This window comes from Carettochelys insculpta, chromosome 21, assembly GCF_033958435.1.
Source record: "Carettochelys insculpta isolate YL-2023 chromosome 21, ASM3395843v1, whole genome shotgun sequence".
Taxonomy (NCBI): domain Eukaryota; kingdom Metazoa; phylum Chordata; order Testudines; family Carettochelyidae; genus Carettochelys; species Carettochelys insculpta.
In genome coordinates, this window is record NC_134157.1 from 20,411,998 (window position 1) to 20,432,059 (window position 20,062).

The 20,062-nt window shown below is 48.3% G+C and overlaps 1 protein-coding gene across 4 annotated transcripts in view; it reads right to left on the bottom strand.

The window, feature by feature from the left end:
- Window positions 1-10,411: 10,411 nt before the first annotated feature.
- Window positions 10,412-20,062, bottom strand: part of PHF19 (PHD finger protein 19) — a 29,511-nt gene continuing 19,860 nt past the window's right edge. For 3 of the 4 annotated variants that reach the window (XM_075015831.1, XM_075015829.1, XM_075015830.1), the window contains exons 10-15: window positions 18,868-18,935; window positions 18,506-18,676; window positions 17,331-17,418; window positions 16,366-16,451; window positions 15,681-15,776; window positions 10,412-13,168 (exon numbers count right to left, since the gene is read on the bottom strand). In XM_075015831.1, the coding sequence (XP_074871932.1) occupies window positions 12,817-13,168; window positions 15,681-15,776; window positions 16,366-16,451; window positions 17,331-17,418; window positions 18,506-18,676; window positions 18,868-18,935 (861 nt within the window). In that variant the 3' untranslated portion in view covers window positions 10,412-12,816. The remainder of the gene's footprint in view (window positions 13,169-15,680; window positions 15,777-16,365; window positions 16,452-17,330; window positions 17,419-18,505; window positions 18,677-18,867; window positions 18,936-20,062) is intronic. The other variant, XM_075015832.1, reaches the window with a different exon arrangement.

Here is a 20,062-nt window from a genome sequence, read left to right on the forward strand (position 1 = left end):
GCCTAAAGGCAGCAGGGCATCACCAAGGGCCTGTGTCGTGCTGCCCAACATTGCCAAGCAAGGACAACACACCGACGTACCTGGTCCCAACAAGATTCCCTCTGGCTGAAGCAAACACTTTCTCCCTTGATAGTGTGTAACCAGCAGAGGCCCCAGACTTACCCGGTGCTGCTCAGGTCATTCAGGGCAGGGGACTGGCCCTGTGGTGGGTCAGGGCAGAGGATGGGGGATGTTAGTGCAGATAGTGGGGGGATGTGGGAGTCAGGGCAGCAGGTAGGGATGCGGGATCAGAGCAGAGGGAGGGGAGGTCTGGGGGCAAGCACCAGGTGAAGATGGTGGTGCAGTTGCCAGCTCCTCTGGGGGAGTGGAGGCCCCTGGCAGGGTTCTTCCAGAGGGAGGTGGGGGCAGGGCTGCGTGGGCTGACCTCTGACAGTGCCGCTCTAGAGCTGCTGCTGGCAGGCTCCTTCCCCAGCCTGGCACTGCAGCCGATGGCTGGAGAGTAGGATCTGGGGGCAGAACATGTGAAAAACACCACACGCCCTTTAACAAGCACAAGTGGGCAGGGTCATTGTTCTGTGACTTGACCTAAACCCTTGTTCTGCAGGTGGAGCATAGGTCATCTCCCCAGCTATTCCACTTCACTCTGTCTCAGGATAAAACTTCTAGCTGAGCTCAGCAGTACCCCAGCTGTTGTCCTTCAGTCTCAGTAGATCTTCTCCACCTTGTCTGAGGTCTTCCTCTTTTGCGATTTCCTTGTGGGTTCCATAGCAGAGCTTGACTGTCTATGCTGGATGATGGCTTTCTGAGAGTATGGCCTTGACATCCCAACTTCTTTCTTCCTCAGCCAAAGCAAAGGTTTATTTATAACTGGTCAGGTTTGTACTCTGAATCCTATAAGTTGCCTTGGACTTTTATGGTGAAATAAAATGTCCTAGAGCAGGGAGATTTTAATGGGTGAGTCATTTAATAGTGTGACTGAGAAAATGCTCTAGGGCCCTTGGTTGAGAAAAGAGCTTTGCAACAACGTTGTGGAAGAGCTCATGGTGTAGTCAGGCACCTGTCCCACTAGGATCTAGAGAAGCACTGGCCAAAACTGAGAAAGCTGAAAGCTGGGAGTGAGCCTGGTGTACCAGCCTTACAGTGTGTCCAGGCTGGACTGGGCTGTGGAGACTGAGCAGGGCAGGGTCCAGGCACCCGTATGACACGAGGCCCTTGTTGCTGTTATCCTGGCTGCCCCTGTTCTAAGACCTGTGAGAGTGTCAGACTCCAGGGCTGTCAAGACAGCAGCTGAAGTGCTTTAGAACTACTTCACTGCTCTGTAAGGAATCACCCCAGGCCCATGTTACATAAAAACACAAAACCATGAAACAAATTGCAGTAATTTCCCCCCACCCTTGTTCCTGAAGTTCAAACTGGCCATGAGCTGACTTGGATTTACACTCTGCCTTCCTTGTATTCTTTAAATGCAGCATGAAAGTCCAGCTCTGTAATGGTTAAAATGCCTCAGCCTCGTTCAGTTCAGTGCTCACATTGGCTCCCCTTGCCTAATGATCCAGTTTAAAGGATTCTTCTCATTTCTTAGCCTCTGGGACCAGAGCCCACTAATCCTGTAACAGTACAAAGTGCTACCGTAAACCACAGGCTTCCTCTCCAAAAGACTAGGCACAAAGTATGCATGGTACAACACTGTACGATAATCCAGGGCTGAAAAAAACCTCTTTAATGTGCTTCTCCAGGCAGCTGATGGAGTGCTAGCTCACACACCACCCAGAAACAGGGCTGTTGTGTCTTTTTCAGAGGATATGTGATGTCATTGTTAAGCGTAAACAAAGAATTCCACCAAGCTGAGACTCACATCTTTCCACACTGGCCTTTGTTTTACAGTTAGAAAAATACATGGTCATCAGATTGAAACAGCATACCTGGTAATACTGGCCCCTTGTGCTCCTGGAGTGCTGTCAGATTTCACACCCACGGAGAGGGTGAGGCTGGTCACAGCACTATCAAGAGCTCCTTGGTGATACAGGGAGTGGTCCTAGGAATTCAGTGGGTGGCACATCTTCCTCTGAGTTATGCCATCCTCATGAGAGTGGGACAGCTGGGCTGCTGCTGTTCAGAGATCAGAAAACCAAGGGCTGACAACTTGTTGTAATTAAAGAGCCCACAATCCTTTTTGTCTGAGCCAAATTCCAATCTGGGTTCCATCTGGTTCTTTGTGCCTCCTGCTGCTTCTGTTGGACTGTTGTTGTACTATGTTTGTTTCAAAAGTATGTGTTCATGAGCTGCTGGCTGTAAATGCATGGACACTTTGTAAAATGCCATCTGGAAAAAAGACTTTCTAGCTACTTATCTCCCCAGGCGGAGTAATCTGAGGTTAATCAGCTGTTGATTGCTAGAATAAACTGGCTTTTTACATTCTGGCTCCCTCGGTATTCCCTGTAGAATAAATTGGACACAATGCTTGACAAAGCACATGGACTGCTGTTGGACATGGTGGAAGGAATGCTAGGAGCTGGGAGTCCTAGTGTCTTAAGTGCAGAACACAGAGGCCATCAGGTTCACTTGGACAGCCAGAACCAAGATGGTGAGGACCAGAAGGATGCCTCCCACTGATTTTATGTCAAAGGCTGAAACAGAAGGTGGATCAGGGCCAGGCCTTCACACTGACATGAAAGCAGGGTACAAGCAACCATTTCCTCCACAGGGGCAGTTTCACCAGATTTGCAAACTGGAGGTTCATCCACTGGGTCCCACTCAACTGTGCTCCACTGAACAGAGCTGTCTGCCTTCGGACTTGGGAAGAGCAATGCAAGAAGTGTGGCTATGCCAATGAAATGCCACCTCATGTCCTGTGCAGATGTAGCCCCCATGCCAAAGCCTGGCAGCTGTGACATAATGCCATCCAGGATCACCTGGTCAGAGCCATCCTGCCACCACTGGGGAAGGTCACAGCGAACTCTGCCATCCCCAGAATGGATGGACAGCCAACTGCAACTGGACATATTCGTCACCAACAAGCAGCAGAAGATTATCATGGTGGACATCACAATGCCCTTTGAAAACAGGACACTGGCTTTCCACAAGGCCTGATTTTGGAAGCTGGCGATATACGCCCCCTCTGGCTGACATCAAGAGCTAGGGGACTACAAAGTCTAACTTCACATGCTAGTTGACGAGGCTCTGGGTGGATGGGACCACCCCCCCCAGTAACGAGTGAGTGCTGAGAGAATGTGGAGCCAGACAATGCTCTTCTACATTGGTTCGGCAATCCATGGCATCGGCAGCCATCAGGTGGTCGAGAGACATCTACCTCACCAGGCATGGGCAGTACCAGGAGTGCTGATGGGGGGTGGGGTGCAGCCAGGAAAGTAACTCAGACGCTTCTCCGGTCGACTGTATTTTCCGGTGGGCAGCCTACCCTAAATTCTGACTTACTGTGAGACAGTATCTACTTACTGATATATTTGCCTTCCACTGCCAAATCTCGGTGAAACTTCCAATGCATGATGCACCCAAATACTTGATTGTAAATATCCAGTTTTGTGAAACTTGCATACATATCTATGTCTATATAAGAGCGCAGCTCTCTGTCCAAGAGCCCATCTATCTATGTGTCTGAATCCATTTGTTCAAGAACTCTTCCTCTACCATAAAGACTAGGACCACCACATGTGGCATGCAGCTTCGTCTTACCCTAACGTAGAGCACAGTCAGGGTTTGGTTGTGCCAGGAAAAGGGAAAGTGCCTGGAATGGGAATGTTTTCCAGAACATGGAAAGGGAAGAGGAACAGAGAGGAGAGAGGTTATACTGCAGAGTGGCCACTTCGGGGCAGCCGCACCACCAGGAGACAGGCCAGCTGGGGACATAGCTCCACATGGCTGGACACTGAACCTGGTAAGTTGCCCTCCCTGCCCCAAGCAGTTCTGGATGGGGGGAGGGAGCAAAACTCCCCCCAGCCACTGGCCCCACTGCCCTACAACTCCCATACCAGATCCTCACCCCACTCCCCCAGGCTTCAGGTTGGGGAGGGTGCTGCAGGCTTGGGTTGCCCCCTGCCCACCTGCAGGCCGGTGGGGCACCAGCTGGAGGCCAGATCCCCTGGACCACCCCCCCCACACACACGCACTCTCCTGGACAGGTTGCAGGGCAGGGATGGGCAGCTGAATGCCAAGGCCAGTGCCTGGAACCCAGCTGCCTTACCCACCTCCTGGGCAGGCTAGAGAGGGCCTGTGCAGCCCCAGCCCACCTGATGGAGCTGCCATCCAGAAAGTGTGGCCCTGGCTGCCCCCAAGGGGGACCAGCCAGCCAGAGTGCAGGCCCAGCCCTCTTCTCCCAAGGAGGAGCTGCTGCAACAGCACTACCCTCCTGCCCAGGTAAGTTACCACATCTTCGCAGGCCCCTGCTCTGAGCACCCCCCCACACCTTCCAACCACCTGCCCTGATTCCTGCATACCCCCATCCCCAAGGACCCAAGCAACACCAGGTACATCTGCTAGTATTCTACATGTATCATAGGACTCTTAAGCAAAACTTTTACCAGTAGATAGTCCCAGCCTGACCACCAGCGGCACAGAAACTCTCTCGACTGGTGCACTAGGTACAGTTTTAAGAGACTCACTTCAGTGACATTTTCACAGCCCTAGCCCGAGCAGCTGTGCACTTCATAGAGTTCACCCCTAGATGGCAGCATGCCATTGAGCAGGAAGCTATTCCTCTCTGAGCCGTGTACATAGGGTGTTCCCTTCATCCTTTATAGGCCCATTCGGACTTAAAATTTCCCTGCATGGGAATATAAAAGAAACTCATGAGCTAGGCAAATAACTATCTATAAAAAGCAAGGGTGGTGGGTCTTAGCACCATAGGTAAGTGCATCTCAGTTCATGGGATCAACTAAAATGCCCCCCAGGGACACATAAGCCGCGTCTACACGAGCCGGCTACTTCGAAGTAGCCGTGCCAACTTTGAAATAGCGCCCGCCACGTCTACACGTGGCGAGCACTATTTCGAAGTTGAAATCGACATAAGGCGGCGAGATGTCGAAGTCACTATGCCCAACAGGAGATGGGAATAGCGCCCTACTTCGACGAACGCGTCCCGCAATATCAAAATAGCGGGGATCGCCATGGTGGCCATCAGCTGAGGGGTTGAGAGACGCTCTCTCCAGCCCCTGCGGGGCTCTGTGGTCACCGTGTGCAACAGCCCTTAGCCCAGGGCTTCTGGCTGCTGCTGCTGCAGCTGGGGATCTATGCTGCAGGCACAGGGTCTGCAACCAGTTGTCGGCTCTGTGGATCTTGTGCTGTTTAGTGCAAGTGTGTCTGGGAGGGGCCCTTTAAGGGAGTGGCTTGCTGTTGCCCGGGAAGTGCTTGTCCGCCCTGTGACCCTGTCTGCAGCTGTTCCTGGCACCCTTATTTCCATGTGGGCCGCTTTGGTGCGTAGACACTCCCCTGCAGCACCTACTTCAATGTAGTGCTGCCCAACGTCGATGTTGAACGTCCACGGCGCCAGCCCTGGAGGACATGTAGGCTACGTCTACACGTGCACGCTACATCGAAATAACTTATTTCGATGTAGCGACATCAAAATAGCCTATTTCGATGAACAACGTCTACACACCCTCCAGGGCTGGCAACGTCGACGTTCAACTTCGACGTTGGGCAGCACCACATCGAAATAGGCGCTGCGAGGGAACGTCTACATGCCAAAGTAGCCCACATCGAAATAAGGGTGCCAGGAACAGCTGCAGACAGGGTCACAGGGCGGACTCAACAGCAAGCCGCTCCCTTAAAGGGCCCCTCCCAGACACAGTTGCACTAAAAAACACAAGATCCACAGAGCCGACAACTGGTTGTAGACCCTGTGCATGCAGCATGGATCCCCAGCTGCAGCAGCAGCAGCCAGAAGCCCTGGGCTAAGAGCTGCTGCACGCAGTGACCATAGACCCCCGCAGGGGCTGGAGAGAGAGCGTCTCTCAACCCCTCAGCTGATGGCCGCCATGGCGGACCCCGCTATTTCGATGTTGCGGGACGCAGATCATCTATACGTGCCCTACTTCGATGTTCAACTTCGAAGTAGGGTGCTATTCCCATCCCCTCATGGGGTTAGCGACTTCGATGTCTCGCCGCCTAACGTCAATTTCAACTTCGAAATAGCGCCCAACACATGTAGCTGTGACGGGCACTATTTCGAAGTTGGCGCCGCTACTTTGAAGTAGCGTGCATGTGTAGACGCAGCCGCAGACACTATTCATCGAAATAGCTTATTTTGATTTTGCTACATCGAAATAAGCTATTTCGATGTAGCATCCCCATGTAGACGTAGCTATTAGCTGAATTACAAAAAGTCTTGTGGCACCTTATAGACTAACAGATATTTTGGAGCATAAGCTTTCGTGGGCAGAGACCCCGCCCGCACCTGAAGCAGGTCCTTGCCCACAAAAGCTTATGCTCCAAAATATCTGTTAGTCTATAAGGTGCCACAGGACTTTTTGGTGTTCTCGAAACTACAGACTAACATGGCTACCTCTCCGATACTCATCATTAGCTAAATTAGTGCTCTTTAAAGACAATTAACAAGCAACTAACAAATTTATTAGATCCTGAGCTTTCATACGTAAAATGGAAGTGAGGATTTATCCACAAATACTCATGACCTAATACAGTTTGTTAGTCTCTAGGGTGCCACAGGACTGCTTGTTATTTGTGAAGCTACCGACTAATAGAGAGGCCCCTCTGAGACTCTTTCCAGATGATGCGTTCTGCTCCAAATCATTAAACATGTCCTGCAGCTGCCCTCCCAGGGTCTGTGAGCAAGGACTGAGGGGGTGGCATACTTGTCCCTGTGCCCTGTAAGAATCTCTGGGAAGCAGCACAGCTGGGGCGGCCGACACAAGGGTGCCCAGGGAGCAATAAAAAGACCCCTCAACCTACAAAGCAGAGGTCAGAGTGCTTGGTGCTGTGCCTTCAATGGACCACTGAGAGCTGCAGGGCTGACCCCAGTCCCCAGGCAGAATTAGAGGAGAGGTTTCCTCCTTCCCCCCGCAGAACCCAGGTTCACCTCCTACACATTCCTGCAGAGGAGGCTATCAGGCCTCAGTTAAACCACACTGACCAGATTACAGGCTCTGCCAGGGCAGCCTAGACACATGGGCATTGCAACATGGGACTGGGGCATGAACACCCTCTGATCCTTGAAGGAAGGGAACAATGCTGACTTCAAAGGGAGCATTCCCTGGAACGGTGCTGATCCATACCCAAGATGCTCTCCAACAGGGAGAGGTGCCGGGAGGCACTTTTTGGACTTGTCCCATATTCAGCAGCCCTGGATCGTTTCAAAATCAGGCACTTCAGCCTTTAAATGTTCCATGTCCCTGGAAGAGTGAATGGAAGAACACTAGTCCGCACCTTGAGCCCGCAGTTCCCTTTTATTCTGGTTACACAGCCAGCCAGCCTGAGACTCTGAGACATACAGGCTGCCACTCTCCAGAAGACCAAAGGCAGAACCCATCAAGGCCATGGCCACTTGGCTTCTGTGCTCAGTTTCTAAGGTTCACAGCCACATGATTAATAATGGACACACTAGAGAGCCACTGATGTTAAAAAAAAATTTTAATTGTACATCAGACATATTAATTACAACTTGAATACAACAAAAGTTGGTTATTTCAAAGCAGCAACTTAAAACCATAAATCTTTAGAAGGTGCACAAAATCATGATAAAATCTATTAGAACTAATGCAATATGTCCTCTCTGGAACAAAACATTTGTAAAAGCTCTACGTTCCCCTCTCTGGAACAGATGGTGGGGGCATGGGGGGAGGTGAAGATGGTGGGGGGGTGGGTTGGTTGGTTGGTTGGTTGGTTGGTTTGCAGGGCGTAAGAGAAGAGCGAACACCCACAGCACAGATGTTCCTGAAACATACAATGGCTTTGCAAGGACTGTGTCCAGAGATTATTAACAGCAGCCCCACCTGCAGCTCCTGGTGTTATGCCCTGTCTATTCTGTCCTGCATCTTCCATGCCTGACAGCAACTGGAGAGGCCAACAAGGGCATTGTAGGCACTCAGGAAAAGGCAACATGCTCTGTGACCATTTGGTGGCAAACGTCCATGAGACCAGCACGATGCACCAAAGCACTTCACCAGCAACAGGGCCCCGTGTGCCACAGGTGTTGATGGAGCAGGCAGAGATCCTGGTCAAAATAGCTCACTGCTCCTCAGTTGTTTGTCTCAAAGGAAACACTGCTCACTCGGAGCTGCAGCATGACCTGACAGTTGAGCAGAACTTCCCATTACCAATCCCATGCACAGAAGCAAGGAGGGGGCTCAGCTTCTGAAGTGGATGGCCCTTAGTGGCTTTTATCTCACAGCTTGCTCTGCCAGATCTCCACAGTCTGCCCAATTTCATTCCATGTCTTCTAAAAGTGGGGTGGGGCAGGGATACAACTGAGAGATGAACAGAGAGGCCGCACTTGATAAGATCAAGATTCATTCATTATGCATCAGCTGATCACTTCATCAAGAGCCAGAGCAGAACAGGTCCTGGGTCCCTCACACACCTCTAAGACAGGCCTCAGCCCCTTGGCTTTTGCTCAGCAAGCCTCTCTCAGGTGACACTCACTGAAGTCAGTGGGAGTTTCAGGTCTTAGCAGGTCAGTAAAGAAGGATCTGACTTTCTGCTACCAGCTTTCCAAAATTAGTTGCTTGCAATTTCAGCCTACACATCTAGTCTCTTACTGATTTAAGATGTTAAATACTAAATGCCTTGATCATGCTAGATGTTCCACAAAGGCAAAACCTTCTGAAGTGAACAAGTAACATAGAGCTCACATCAGTCAGGGTCTTGTCCCTTTCACTTCACCTCTGGGGTACTGCTGGATTTTAAAATACAGAAGGAATGAAGTTACGGTCCCGCCTCGCTCCAAATCACTTGTAAGCTAAAAGCCTCAAAAATCTCTATTATCCTGAGCATGTGCAGATTCAATAAGGGGTCTTTCATATTACCTCTTCGGCTACAAAAATGCTTTCAAAGCACTTACACGTCACACGACATGTAATAGCTACAGTACTTCAAATTATTTAAAAAAGAATCTGAGCTTTTGAAAACAGCAAAAACAAAATCAACGCAACTAGCATTTGTGCTTGGAGGATGCAAAATTATATAAGGCCTCATCCAAACTCAGCTAGTCAGCAGAAAGACTCTTATTGATTCCAGTTGGCATGGCTCAGGCTGCAGAAGACCAAATAAAAGACTAACTTACTACCTTGCACAGAAAGGCCCAAATCCCACACTTGGATCCACAAAAGCAAACCAAGGGGCACATCCTTGCATGGATGAGACGCAAGTTCAGCAGCCAAGTCGGTTACTTTTCTCTTCCAACCAGCATAGTTAGGAGGGTCTTCTAATGCTTTCGCTGCACTTGACTAACAGCCTGTCTACACTTGCAATGCTGTAGCAGCACTTAGCAAAGACACTACTCACACCAGTGAAAGAGCTTCCCCCTAGCATGGCATTTCCTGGACAGGTGCTGGCTATGCTAACAGGAGAAGCTCTCCCATCAACACAGTACTATGTACACTGGAGGGTTAGGGTCAGTGGAGGGTTAACTGCTGCTCAAAGGTGTTCCGTCAACAACTCGCAGGGGTGCCACAAGCATTTGGAAAAATACTGTGATGGTCTATATTTTCTGCTCTTAAAACCAGATACAGTGTTACTTCTTCATTGCTCTGGTACCCGAGTGAATGACTTCATTTTGGTTTTGCCGTGTATGTTGCCGTTTGTTTGTCTGGGTTTTTTTTTTCCTTTAAGACAATTTTCATAGGTGCTCCGCATAAAAAAATAATATTGTTTGGTGTTCCATGTTCTCAAAGGCTATAGGTACACTAAACTGTCAACAAAACTGGTGGAACGTCCACACACAGAATGCATTTTGTCAGTAACACTGCTATTGACAAATTCTGTCGAAAAAAATCTGCGTGGACACTTGTGGGGGGTGAGGGAAAGTAAGCACTTCTCTCAATAGATAAGGCATCCAGAACAATGGACAGCCGCCTGCTGTGCTTCTGGTGCCTGTTTTGTCGAGAGAGCAGCCGGGCAGCCCAGCTGATCTGACAACAGAGCCGAGCACTCTTCCAGTTGGCTTATGTGTATGGCAGAGTGTTGAGTGTAACAAAGCCAAAAAGTTCAAGAAACACAGGTTAGTTACTCTGAGATAAATCTTGAAAAACCTCCACTGAAAGCAATGGAAATACTTCAAATTTACACTGGTGCATCCAGTCAGAATCTGGCCCAACATCTCTAACACTCAAAGCATGGAGCTGTATGCGCCATTCTGGATCTCAGCCATACAATCAACTCAGGCTGCAGAAATACACAGACTATAATTCAGATTTTTTGGGGGGATGGTGGGAAGAATTAAAAAAATCCACAACCTGGATTATCCATGATTTACTTTACTAAAGGATCACATCATTTGACCTTTGGTTTCCAACACAGACCTGTTCTGTTAAGGTGAAATTGTGCCCTTCACTTGGATGTCAGTAGGGAAGTGATGCTTTTATTACAGGAGTTCTATCATGACTTTAAATAAAGGTGGGTTCCCAGCCCCAATAAAATGAGCTTTTCAGTTCATCTTTCAGTAGTCAGGGTATAAAAAATCATCTCCATTGTTAAAACCATGTCCTTCTGGAATTGAAGAATTAGCAAACTATAGTTTGCTTTTTTACCTTTATGAGGTTTAGAATTTTTGCATTTCACTCAGTATGGACAATGAAAGGAGACCTGTCAGTTTCACTTTTGTTTATATGCAGTGCTGTTACAGCTATAATGGTCCCAGTGCATTAGAGCAACAAATGGGGTGAAATTACATCTTGGATTAGACCAACCTCAGGACATCAGAAGAAGACCTCAATATAACTTTGTCTTTCACCAACTGAAGTGGGCCCAATAAAAATTTCATTCTCTTCCCTGACCCTGTCACTTTTGCTTATTGTCAGTTTTGCACTGGGGTCATGGCCACCAGGCTATACAATGTGAATAACTTCTCACTGAATGGTTAAAATTAAAATCTAACAAACATTTCTACTGGCATTAGAGTTTGTAAAAGTACAGATATATTTTAAAACAATCTAGACTTTGCATCTAAGCTACCCGACAATATCACTTTGTTAGACATGAGTAGCCATTATTAGGCAGGCAAACTGAATCCCAGGATTCAGCTTAGCACACTTTCTGAATCCCAGTAACAGAAAACATGGCTCGCCTTCCAATAATTTATTACATTCTTTCTTCTGATTCTTAAGCTCCCGCATTTCCTCTCTCTTCCTTGTCCTGCAAGGCTGCATCTTCTTTTTCCCACTATAGATGCAAGAGCAATAAAAGGACAATGATCATGCAGCACTAAGTAGAAAGATTTGGTTCAGCTGGTATATGTCAGGTAATACAAATAGCATTATGAAGGGTTATGTATCCAAAAGCAGCAACAACAGAAATTCTCTCCCGCTACACAAACAATTCTCTTTTGTTCACAGAGATGCAGCCACTTTCCTTTGTTTTTCTTGGCCTTTTTTTTTTCTTGGGGGGTGGAGGTCCTTATCCACTCATTTGTCAACATCTAGTACAATGATCTTTACAAAAATAAATGCCCATGATTCCATTTCTGTTAGACACCACCAGTGCAAAATAATGCCTCCCTTGTTTTTCAGGTAAGCTCACATTTGTCAGAATCATTCCAAAACTGTGATTGTCAGAATAAGCAAACGGAGCTGCTGCATCATTTTACATCTTAATGTGACGTTAGCATCTGCAATGTAAATCTGTCCTATGGCTGCAAAGGCTGGTACTGAGTGGCCTAAAGGTCTATATAGAAAGATGGCAATTTTGCTTATTTAAAATGATGCACATCCCATTAATGTGTTTATAATGAGGGGTAAACACTGTATAATTATTGCTCGGGCAAGAATCAGCTTACCCAGCATTTTCGATCACCACAAGAATGTAGTTATAGTGGGATGCTGAGACATTACAGAACTGGTTACACAGGTGCTTTCTGCTTTAGTAACAAGACCAGTTGTGTTTGTTGTTTAAGGCTTACATGTGATCATAAGACACTGGTGGACTTAGATGTGGTTCTTCTGCATAACAGCATTTGGTTTTTTGCGAGTAGAGGGGATGACGGTCTGAGTGTTCTATGGACTGGTTTTTCCCTTTCTCCACTCAAACTTCCCTCTTCCCTTTCCCTCTCACCACAACAGCTGCTCCATCAGACATGCGCGTACTCTATAAGCAGGTGGATCGGAGGGGCCTACCATGCTTCTGTGATGCAGCAGCATATCACAATGAAAAGCCATATGACTACTCGCTCTCACTTCCACAACGATGATTCCTTTGGCTTAACCAAAGGGTCCCTCAGGGAAGTGTAACTAGGCAACACCAGTTGTATATACACATGACCAATAAGACAACCATCATTAAAAACAGGGAGTCTATCAGTTTCAGACACCCAATGCCGCAGTCACGGTAACAGGTTGGATGTAACGGTTGCATCTGACTGGCTCTGCTCTACCCTGTCCTAAGTCCTTCACCACTCCCTAGAGATCCCCTGCTCAAGAGTGTTGTGTCGCTTTTAAACAGCGCCTGCACAGCTCACTGCAAGCACAAGGAGAGCTTTTAAAGCTCTCCACCCTCGGCGCATGCCCAGCACGGGAGCTTTGCTCCACCATATCCATTGCCTCCTTTGGTTTAGGTCATGGGTTTTGTTTGATTCAATCTAGCTCTTTTAATTCCAGGAGAAGTTCCCCAGGCTGGTCCAAGCCAGAGGGATCAGTACGGGGTGGTGCCTTCCCATTCCACCAGGTATTGGACTTTCCCCTCCGGAGTCACCCTGCGGGCGAGCACCTGGTACTTCTCCCCGCACACCAGCCTGCCGGCTGCTCCAAAGTAGCTGGTGATGGAGGATTTGAGGTGGGAGAGAGAGGAGTCGTCCTCACTGATGCTCTCCAAGGTGTGGCTGTCGATCCCATCGTCCTGGCGCTCTAGGGCACAGGCCACCTCACTGCTCTCCGAGGCGCAGCCACTCAGGTACGTGCCGTGGTCAGTGCCTTTTCTCTTCCCACCCACCGGTGCGTAGGCTTTAGCTGCCAACTTTCGTTTCCGGCTGCCCATGTTTCTCCTGCTAGGGAAGAGAGAGAAGTGGATGGGAAGACAGCTTGCAAAAGGAAACAATGCAGCAGCCTTAAACAAGGCACATTCCTGGTACTATCAAAGGCTCCTGACCCACGGGGCACTACACACTCAGCCACATAGAGAGCTGGAGGGTGTTTGCTTATGAAACGACTTTTAGTTGGGAGTTTCCCATCCCTGCTGCTGTGAGACCCTATGTGCATCAAGAAGCAAAGTGCCAGGTTTGGACCATGAGTTCCTGTCAGAAACTTAATAGTCACACACTCAGACTACTATAGGTTGAACGTCTCTCATCCACCCCCTCGGGACCTGACTCGTGCCAAACAAAGAGAATTAGCCAGACCCTGGGAGCTCAATATTGTCTAGAATATCACAAATGCTTCCAGTGCTCACTGCACTCTTAGAAGACATTTAGGGGTAAATTACAGCTAAATAACCGCACAGAACACTAAGCACCAGGACTGGTGGCTGTAAATAAACTTTATGGGACCACAGGAAACTTGGCTGCACCCATGATAAGTGGTCACCTGGTGAACTAAAAATCATACCAGATTATGGATGTTGCTGGATGAGAGAGTTCTGAATTAGAGCAGTTCAACCAGTAGGAAGAAAGGCAGCTTCCTGGTTGGGATAACTGCGGGTGAGTTACAGGATAGGTGAACAGCAGGTCCAGTGTTTAGATGTCAGGGCTGGACATCAGGCCTCCTGCGTTCTAATCTTGCCTCTGACTCCTCTCTGAATCGGGCTCACAACTTCTGTAACTCAGTCCCTGAGGATGCTGGAAGGTTGGCACTACATAGTCTTGGAACTCCTAATGTTTACGCGTCACAGAAGACGCCACAGCAGGAAGTCTCAGAGCTTAGGGTAACTGGATCAGGCTTGCAGGACTAAAAGCAGCAATGGGGATGCTCGGACTCTGGTTGAAGTCTGAGCTTGGAAACCTAGCAGGAGGGGAGGGACTTGGTTTGTGGGTACCACCCCGTCCAAACATCTGCACTACATTTAGCCCCACAGCAGGAGACATGTTGACCCAGGTGGAGATTTGCTGCTGTGGGTCTCTTCTTGTAGAACTCCGCTCCAAACTTGGTAATGATGATGAACTTACTTAGGCTTTGACACAAATGCCAGATTCCTATTTGTTTGTGGGACGTGCTTTACCCAAGCACTTCATCAGAGCTCTACACCACAAGAGGAGAGTTGCCAGCAGGACAGGAGATGCCCAGTGGGGATGGCTAGGCAAAGTGGAGGTGTTCAGAAAGGCTGCCCATTCGTGACATTACAAACAACGTCTTCCTGCCCCTACCCACGGAAGGGCATCCATCAACTGCAGGTAAGCCAAGAGCAGTTCATGCTGCTTTTCCCCCTCCACCAAGGAGATGGCAGGGAAAAAACTGTTTTTCACCATTTTAACTGCTGTTCTTTGAGATGCGTTTGCTCATCTCCATCCGAGTTAGGCCTGCACAGCTGTCGGAAGTCCTCCCTAGCAACTACCAGTCGGGTTGGCTGAGGAGCCTCCCTGGAGTGGCACCAGTGGGGAGCCCTGTACATGGCCCAGCTGACCCCGTACCCCTCAGTGCCTTCTTGCTGTCCACTCCACCAGTGGGGCGGGGGGTGGGTTTCAAAGAACAACTGTTGCAATAGTGAGTAACCATTTTTAATTCTTCCAGTGCTTGCTCATATCTGTTCAAGTTAGGCGATCCCCAAGCCAAAACCAGGAGAAGGGGTCGGAGTCAATGCGCAGCTGACCCCAGGACAGCAGCTCCAAAGGCTGCGTCCCCTCTAGACTGCTGCTCAGAAAGAGCTAGGGAGCTGCAGCATAGCAGCAGGTACTTCCCCACACAACAGACCAGCCACCATGGGCAGTGAGAAAAGAACTGAAGGCACATGGGGTCAGCAGGGTCGTATAAAGGTTCTACACAGGTGCCACTCCAGGGGGCTCCCCAGCCGATAGTTGCTTCGGATGGCTGTCCGACAGCCGCACACACCCAAGTCGAATAGACAGAAGCATGCACTTGAAGAACAGGCAAATTCAGGTTAATGACCTCAAATAGGCTCTGAACAAACTGGCCTCCAGCTGGGGCATCAGAGGGCAAAGTCCCCAGTACAAGCCCCTGGGAATCCTCGCTGCCAGGTGCTCAAAGACCACCTGGGCCCAGCTTCTTGGCAGCTTGTGAAGTGATTCAAGGTAACAGAACCTGGGATTTCCTGCAGCCAGGCATGCACAGCTCCAGTAAATCAGCAGAGCAGACACAGAGAGTTGAGCTACACTTGGCACTATTCTGAGCACAGAGCAGCTGGGTGGAGACCTTCCAATGACAGATCATAGTCATCAAGAGCTAACCCTACGTAAGCCAGAGACTGGAAGGGCCAGGTGAAAGTGGCATGAATGAGACTCGTGCCAGGGGTTGGACAAATGATGGGAATTAAAAGAAACCAGCTTAGTGCAGCCAAGATCAATGCAAAAAATCAAAGGGCAAGAACCTGGTCTCAGCCCCTCCCTTTACCTCGATTCATAAGACAGGCTCGTTGTCGCCGAGCCAGATGTGCTGGCAGCATCTGTGGAATCCAGGTCAGAAAGAAAAGTCTGCCCTGAGCTGGCACTGGAAGGGAGAGTAAGAAAGACTGAAGTTAATGCTGGCCAGACTTCAGCCACTATGCAAGGCCAAGGCCTACCCAGCATGTCCAGCTGCGTCCAATAACAGATGCTGGGCAGGAACCGGTTCCAAACAGAACACCAACTAAAACAGGCAGCCTGTTCGGTGACCTTCAAGACTCCCTATCTTCACAGTCAGGGGGACCTGCACAGCATTAGGTAAGAGCCCAGAAGTCAGACAGGAACTAAGTGACCAGGGCAGTCTCCTGGGACTTCCCAAGCTGTCAAGATGGGTCTTTCCCAAGCAAGCAGCAAGGGCTCCTCACCCACCTGCTTCTATTTCCTAACAGAGCAAACAGATTTGCAGTGGGCACCAGGTCATCTTGATTCCATGTATAAATCTGGAGCTGGAGATGGTTCTGGTCAAGCCCCTCAAATCTCTCCCCTCTCACCAGCATGTGAGCATACGAAAAGGGCAACCCCCAGATCACGGTCATGGCTACCTGGCATGGCAAAGCGATGCAGACAGAGAGAGCCAGTGTGGCTTCTTCTGGCCATCAGGCATTCTTGCCCTGTGGGGCAGATCTTCTGCTTACCTTTTTAAGCTCTGAATTTCATCCAGTGTAAAGTCAAATATGCTGGCCAGGTGGTGGTTTGTGCTCCAAGCTGATGTGAAGTCACTCTGCATTGCAAAAAATAGCACAGTCATTAGCTGAAAACAGACGCTGTCTCACTGTGAGCCATCACAGCCAGTGTTTCCTACCCTGTTGGCCTCTGCCTTCCCTTTACTGCACACTGGGCCTTGGACAATCCCTCACAACTCTGCCAAGTGGGCTGTTCTGAGCCAATGGCCTTTACAGGAGCTGAGGACAGTTGGAAGGGGCTGGGCAAGCCTCTTCATTCATTTTCAAAGGCACCTTCCCCACTCAAAATACAAGTGTGTCCCATACCAGCCAAGGTTCCGATTTACCTGGCTCTGCTCTGTAACTGAGAAGCGGTAAGGGCATTTGGAAGGACGGGTGACAATTAAACTTGACACATCTGAGGACGTCAGAGACTTTTACAACAGTTTCAATTCATACACCTTATGCTGGGCAACTAAGAGGCAGAGACCTGACGGGACTTGTTCCAAGTCTCAACATGTCAGTAACAGATCCCAAGACGCTTGATTTCCACCCCGTGCTCGAGAAGACACTTCCTTCTTCCCATCAGTCTTCTTCCTCTCCCTATGGCGTGGATTAAACAGAGAAACCTATTTGGAACTCCCTGCCCAGAATCCCTGGCTACTGGCATCAGAAAGTTGCTTTCTGGCCAGAAGGGCAGACTTTCAAACTGGCACTTTGTCTTCTCTGCCTGGGGAGTTGCACTGGCTGCATCAGATGGAAAAAAAACAGCAAAGCGCTTAAGCTTCCTAAATGTCTATTTGTCGCAGCAGCACAGCTAATGTGCCCAGCTCAGTGTTTGAAAAAACAAAAATAAAAAAAAAAAACCCATCTTCAAAAATTCAACCCTATGACACATCATCATGGATCGTAACAAAAAGAAGTAGTGAGAAACTAACACTGGGAATAGCATCCTCCAACAAGAATTTTGATCTTTTTCTTCTAGCAACTCGCCTTTTCTGCTGTTGGAATTCATGAGGCAGCAAACTGAAAGCAAAGAACAAAAACAAAGCACAATGAGAGACTTCCTGAAAGACTGACTCATGTAACAGGCGTAAGGAGGGAGTGTCCAGACAAGTTCTACTTTGGTTCCAAGCAACCAGGGAGAATTGTAGGCTAGGGAATGTGGTGTTTTGAAAACTATAAAATTTACAAGCAGTCATTTGAAATCCTGGCCTTGTTTGCAGTTTAGGGGGCTCTGAAGAGGTGTGTGAGATCAGTTTGCAGAAAGCCAGTTAAAATAAGGTGATGGGAGTTGCGGCCTCTGTTTTATGGAGCAGCCTGGTTTGTTTCTCTCTGTTTTGGTGCTCTTCTGCTTTCTGAATTCTAAGGAATAAAATAATGTTACATTGCAAACATCCAGCAAGAGAGTGCCTATGTTTTTAATCTAATTTCTCTGTATGCTGTGAAACAGGGACAATTATTAAGGCTGTGTCTACACTAGCCCGAAACTTCAAAATGGCCATGCAAATGGCCATTTCAAAGTTTACTAATGAAGCACTGAAATACATATTCAGTGCCTCATTAAAATGCCAGCAGTCGTGGCACTTCGGAATTGACGCAGCTCATCCAGACAGGCCTCCTTTTTGAAAGGACCCCACCAACTTCGAAATCCCCTTATTCCTATCTGCTAGTAGGACTAAGGGGATTTCGAAGTTGCCGGGGTCCTTTCAAAAAGGAGCCCTGTCTGGACGAGCCACGTGGTGGTGAGCCGTGTCAATTTCAAAGTGCCATGGCTGCTGGCATTCTAATGAGGTGCTGAATATGTATTTCAGCACTTCATTAGTAAACTTTGAAATGGCCATGTGCATGGTCATTTCGAAGTTTTGGGCTAGTGTAGACGTAGCCTAAGAGAATCCAGAAAAACTGCTATACTGTAGCTGCAGGGACAGAACTGAGGAACATGCATATCTCAGGGGACCCAGTTAATTATCATTTCCATGTCAGAGTTTAAGACAGAGGCAGACATTCTGCAGAGGGCAAACTCAAAAGGTTCATGGGGAAGCCAGGTTTTCTTAAGAGGACAGATGCAAAGGAGACGAGGATAGTGGGAAGTGAAAGCATGGACACAGACCCATTTTTATGGGTGTATTTGCTTTTTCCTCTCTTCTTCAGCTCAGAAGCGCAGTTCTCGCCCAAACCTGGTACTTTCTCTGGCAGCAGCTTGCTTGGAGGGTTTGGCGGGACACGAATTCGCAGCCGAAAGATGCATTTCTTCTTCTTGATTTCCTTACCACACAGAAATCTAAGGGCAGAGGATATCCCCCAGCTGTGATTCAGAGCTTAAAAAAAGGCTCACTCAATGGAAATTTTCACCAAGAGCTCTGCCCTCCTCCCAACTCAACAGCAACCCCCAGCAAATCCAATTGCGTCAGCCCTTCCAACTTTCCCACACCTGCTGATGTTGCATCAGACAATCCCCTCACCCAGGCTCACCTGCTTTTGTAGCTGTTGAGTGCATTGAGGAGGTGTGGAGCACGTTCTGAGGCCGGGGTGCCAGTCAGCTGGGATAAAGCATTAACCAAAAGGTGATTTCAGTACGTCGAAGAAACGATCAATGCACAGAGCACACTGTCTAGAGCAGTGTTTCTCAACTTTTTTTTTTTTTGTTTAATAAAGTACCCCTTTAAAAAATAAGAACCCCCCCAGACTTCTCACATACCCGTAAGGGTACACATACCATCAGTTGACAAACATGGTTTAAGGTAATCTGAAGTCTTGAAATGAGTGCCATTCAACCTGTCCAGATTACCAAACCCTTTCCTGGAGTCAGATTGGTGGTTTGCAAACCACCAAATTACACCTCACTTAAAGTCCTTACAAAAACATCACAGAAGACTACGAATGGAAACTTGCTGACTTTCGACCATCCTATTATCAAATAAATGAATTGGAATAGAAATATTGTACTTGCATTTCAGCATAAGGCATTTGAAGCAATAGAAATGAGTCGTTGTCTGAATGAACTTTAAAATGGTACTGACTTGACAAGTGTTTTTATGTAGCCTGTTGTAAAACTAGGCAAATATCTAGATGAGTTGGTGTACCCCCAAGGGTACATGTACCCCGGCTGAGAAACACTGGTCTTGTTAGTTAGCCACTGTGGTTATTCAGAAACTTAAGCAAATGGGGCAGCCCAAGATACAGTTTTCTGCTGATCTAAGCAGGTTGGATCACAAAGCTCAGAAATCCACAACCCACAAGACCCCACGAATGCCAGGATGCGAATGCATCACCATGCTGGGTTTCCATCAGCCAGGTGCTTAAGATGTTAAAACCCTCCTCTTGCTTTGCCCTTTAAAAAAAAAAAAAAAAAAAAAAAAAAAAAAAAAAAAAAAGATGAATGAGGATTGCATTTACTTCCTGCACTTCATTGGGCCAAAGACAGCAAAAGTAGCCTAGTCCATTTCCTGCTGGTTCTCATGCACTGCCACAAGGCTGATGCAAGTGTGTTACGACACAGGGCAGCACTGCAATGATTAAGCAGCTTTTCCCCAGGTTCTTTAGAAAGCTACCAGCATGCTGCCTGGGGGACTCCAGCTGGTCTAGTCAACACTCTCCACCTACAAGACCAGCTTTGCTACTGGACAGAGATGGGTCAGACTTGAATCCATGCCAGGGAGCTGGCAGA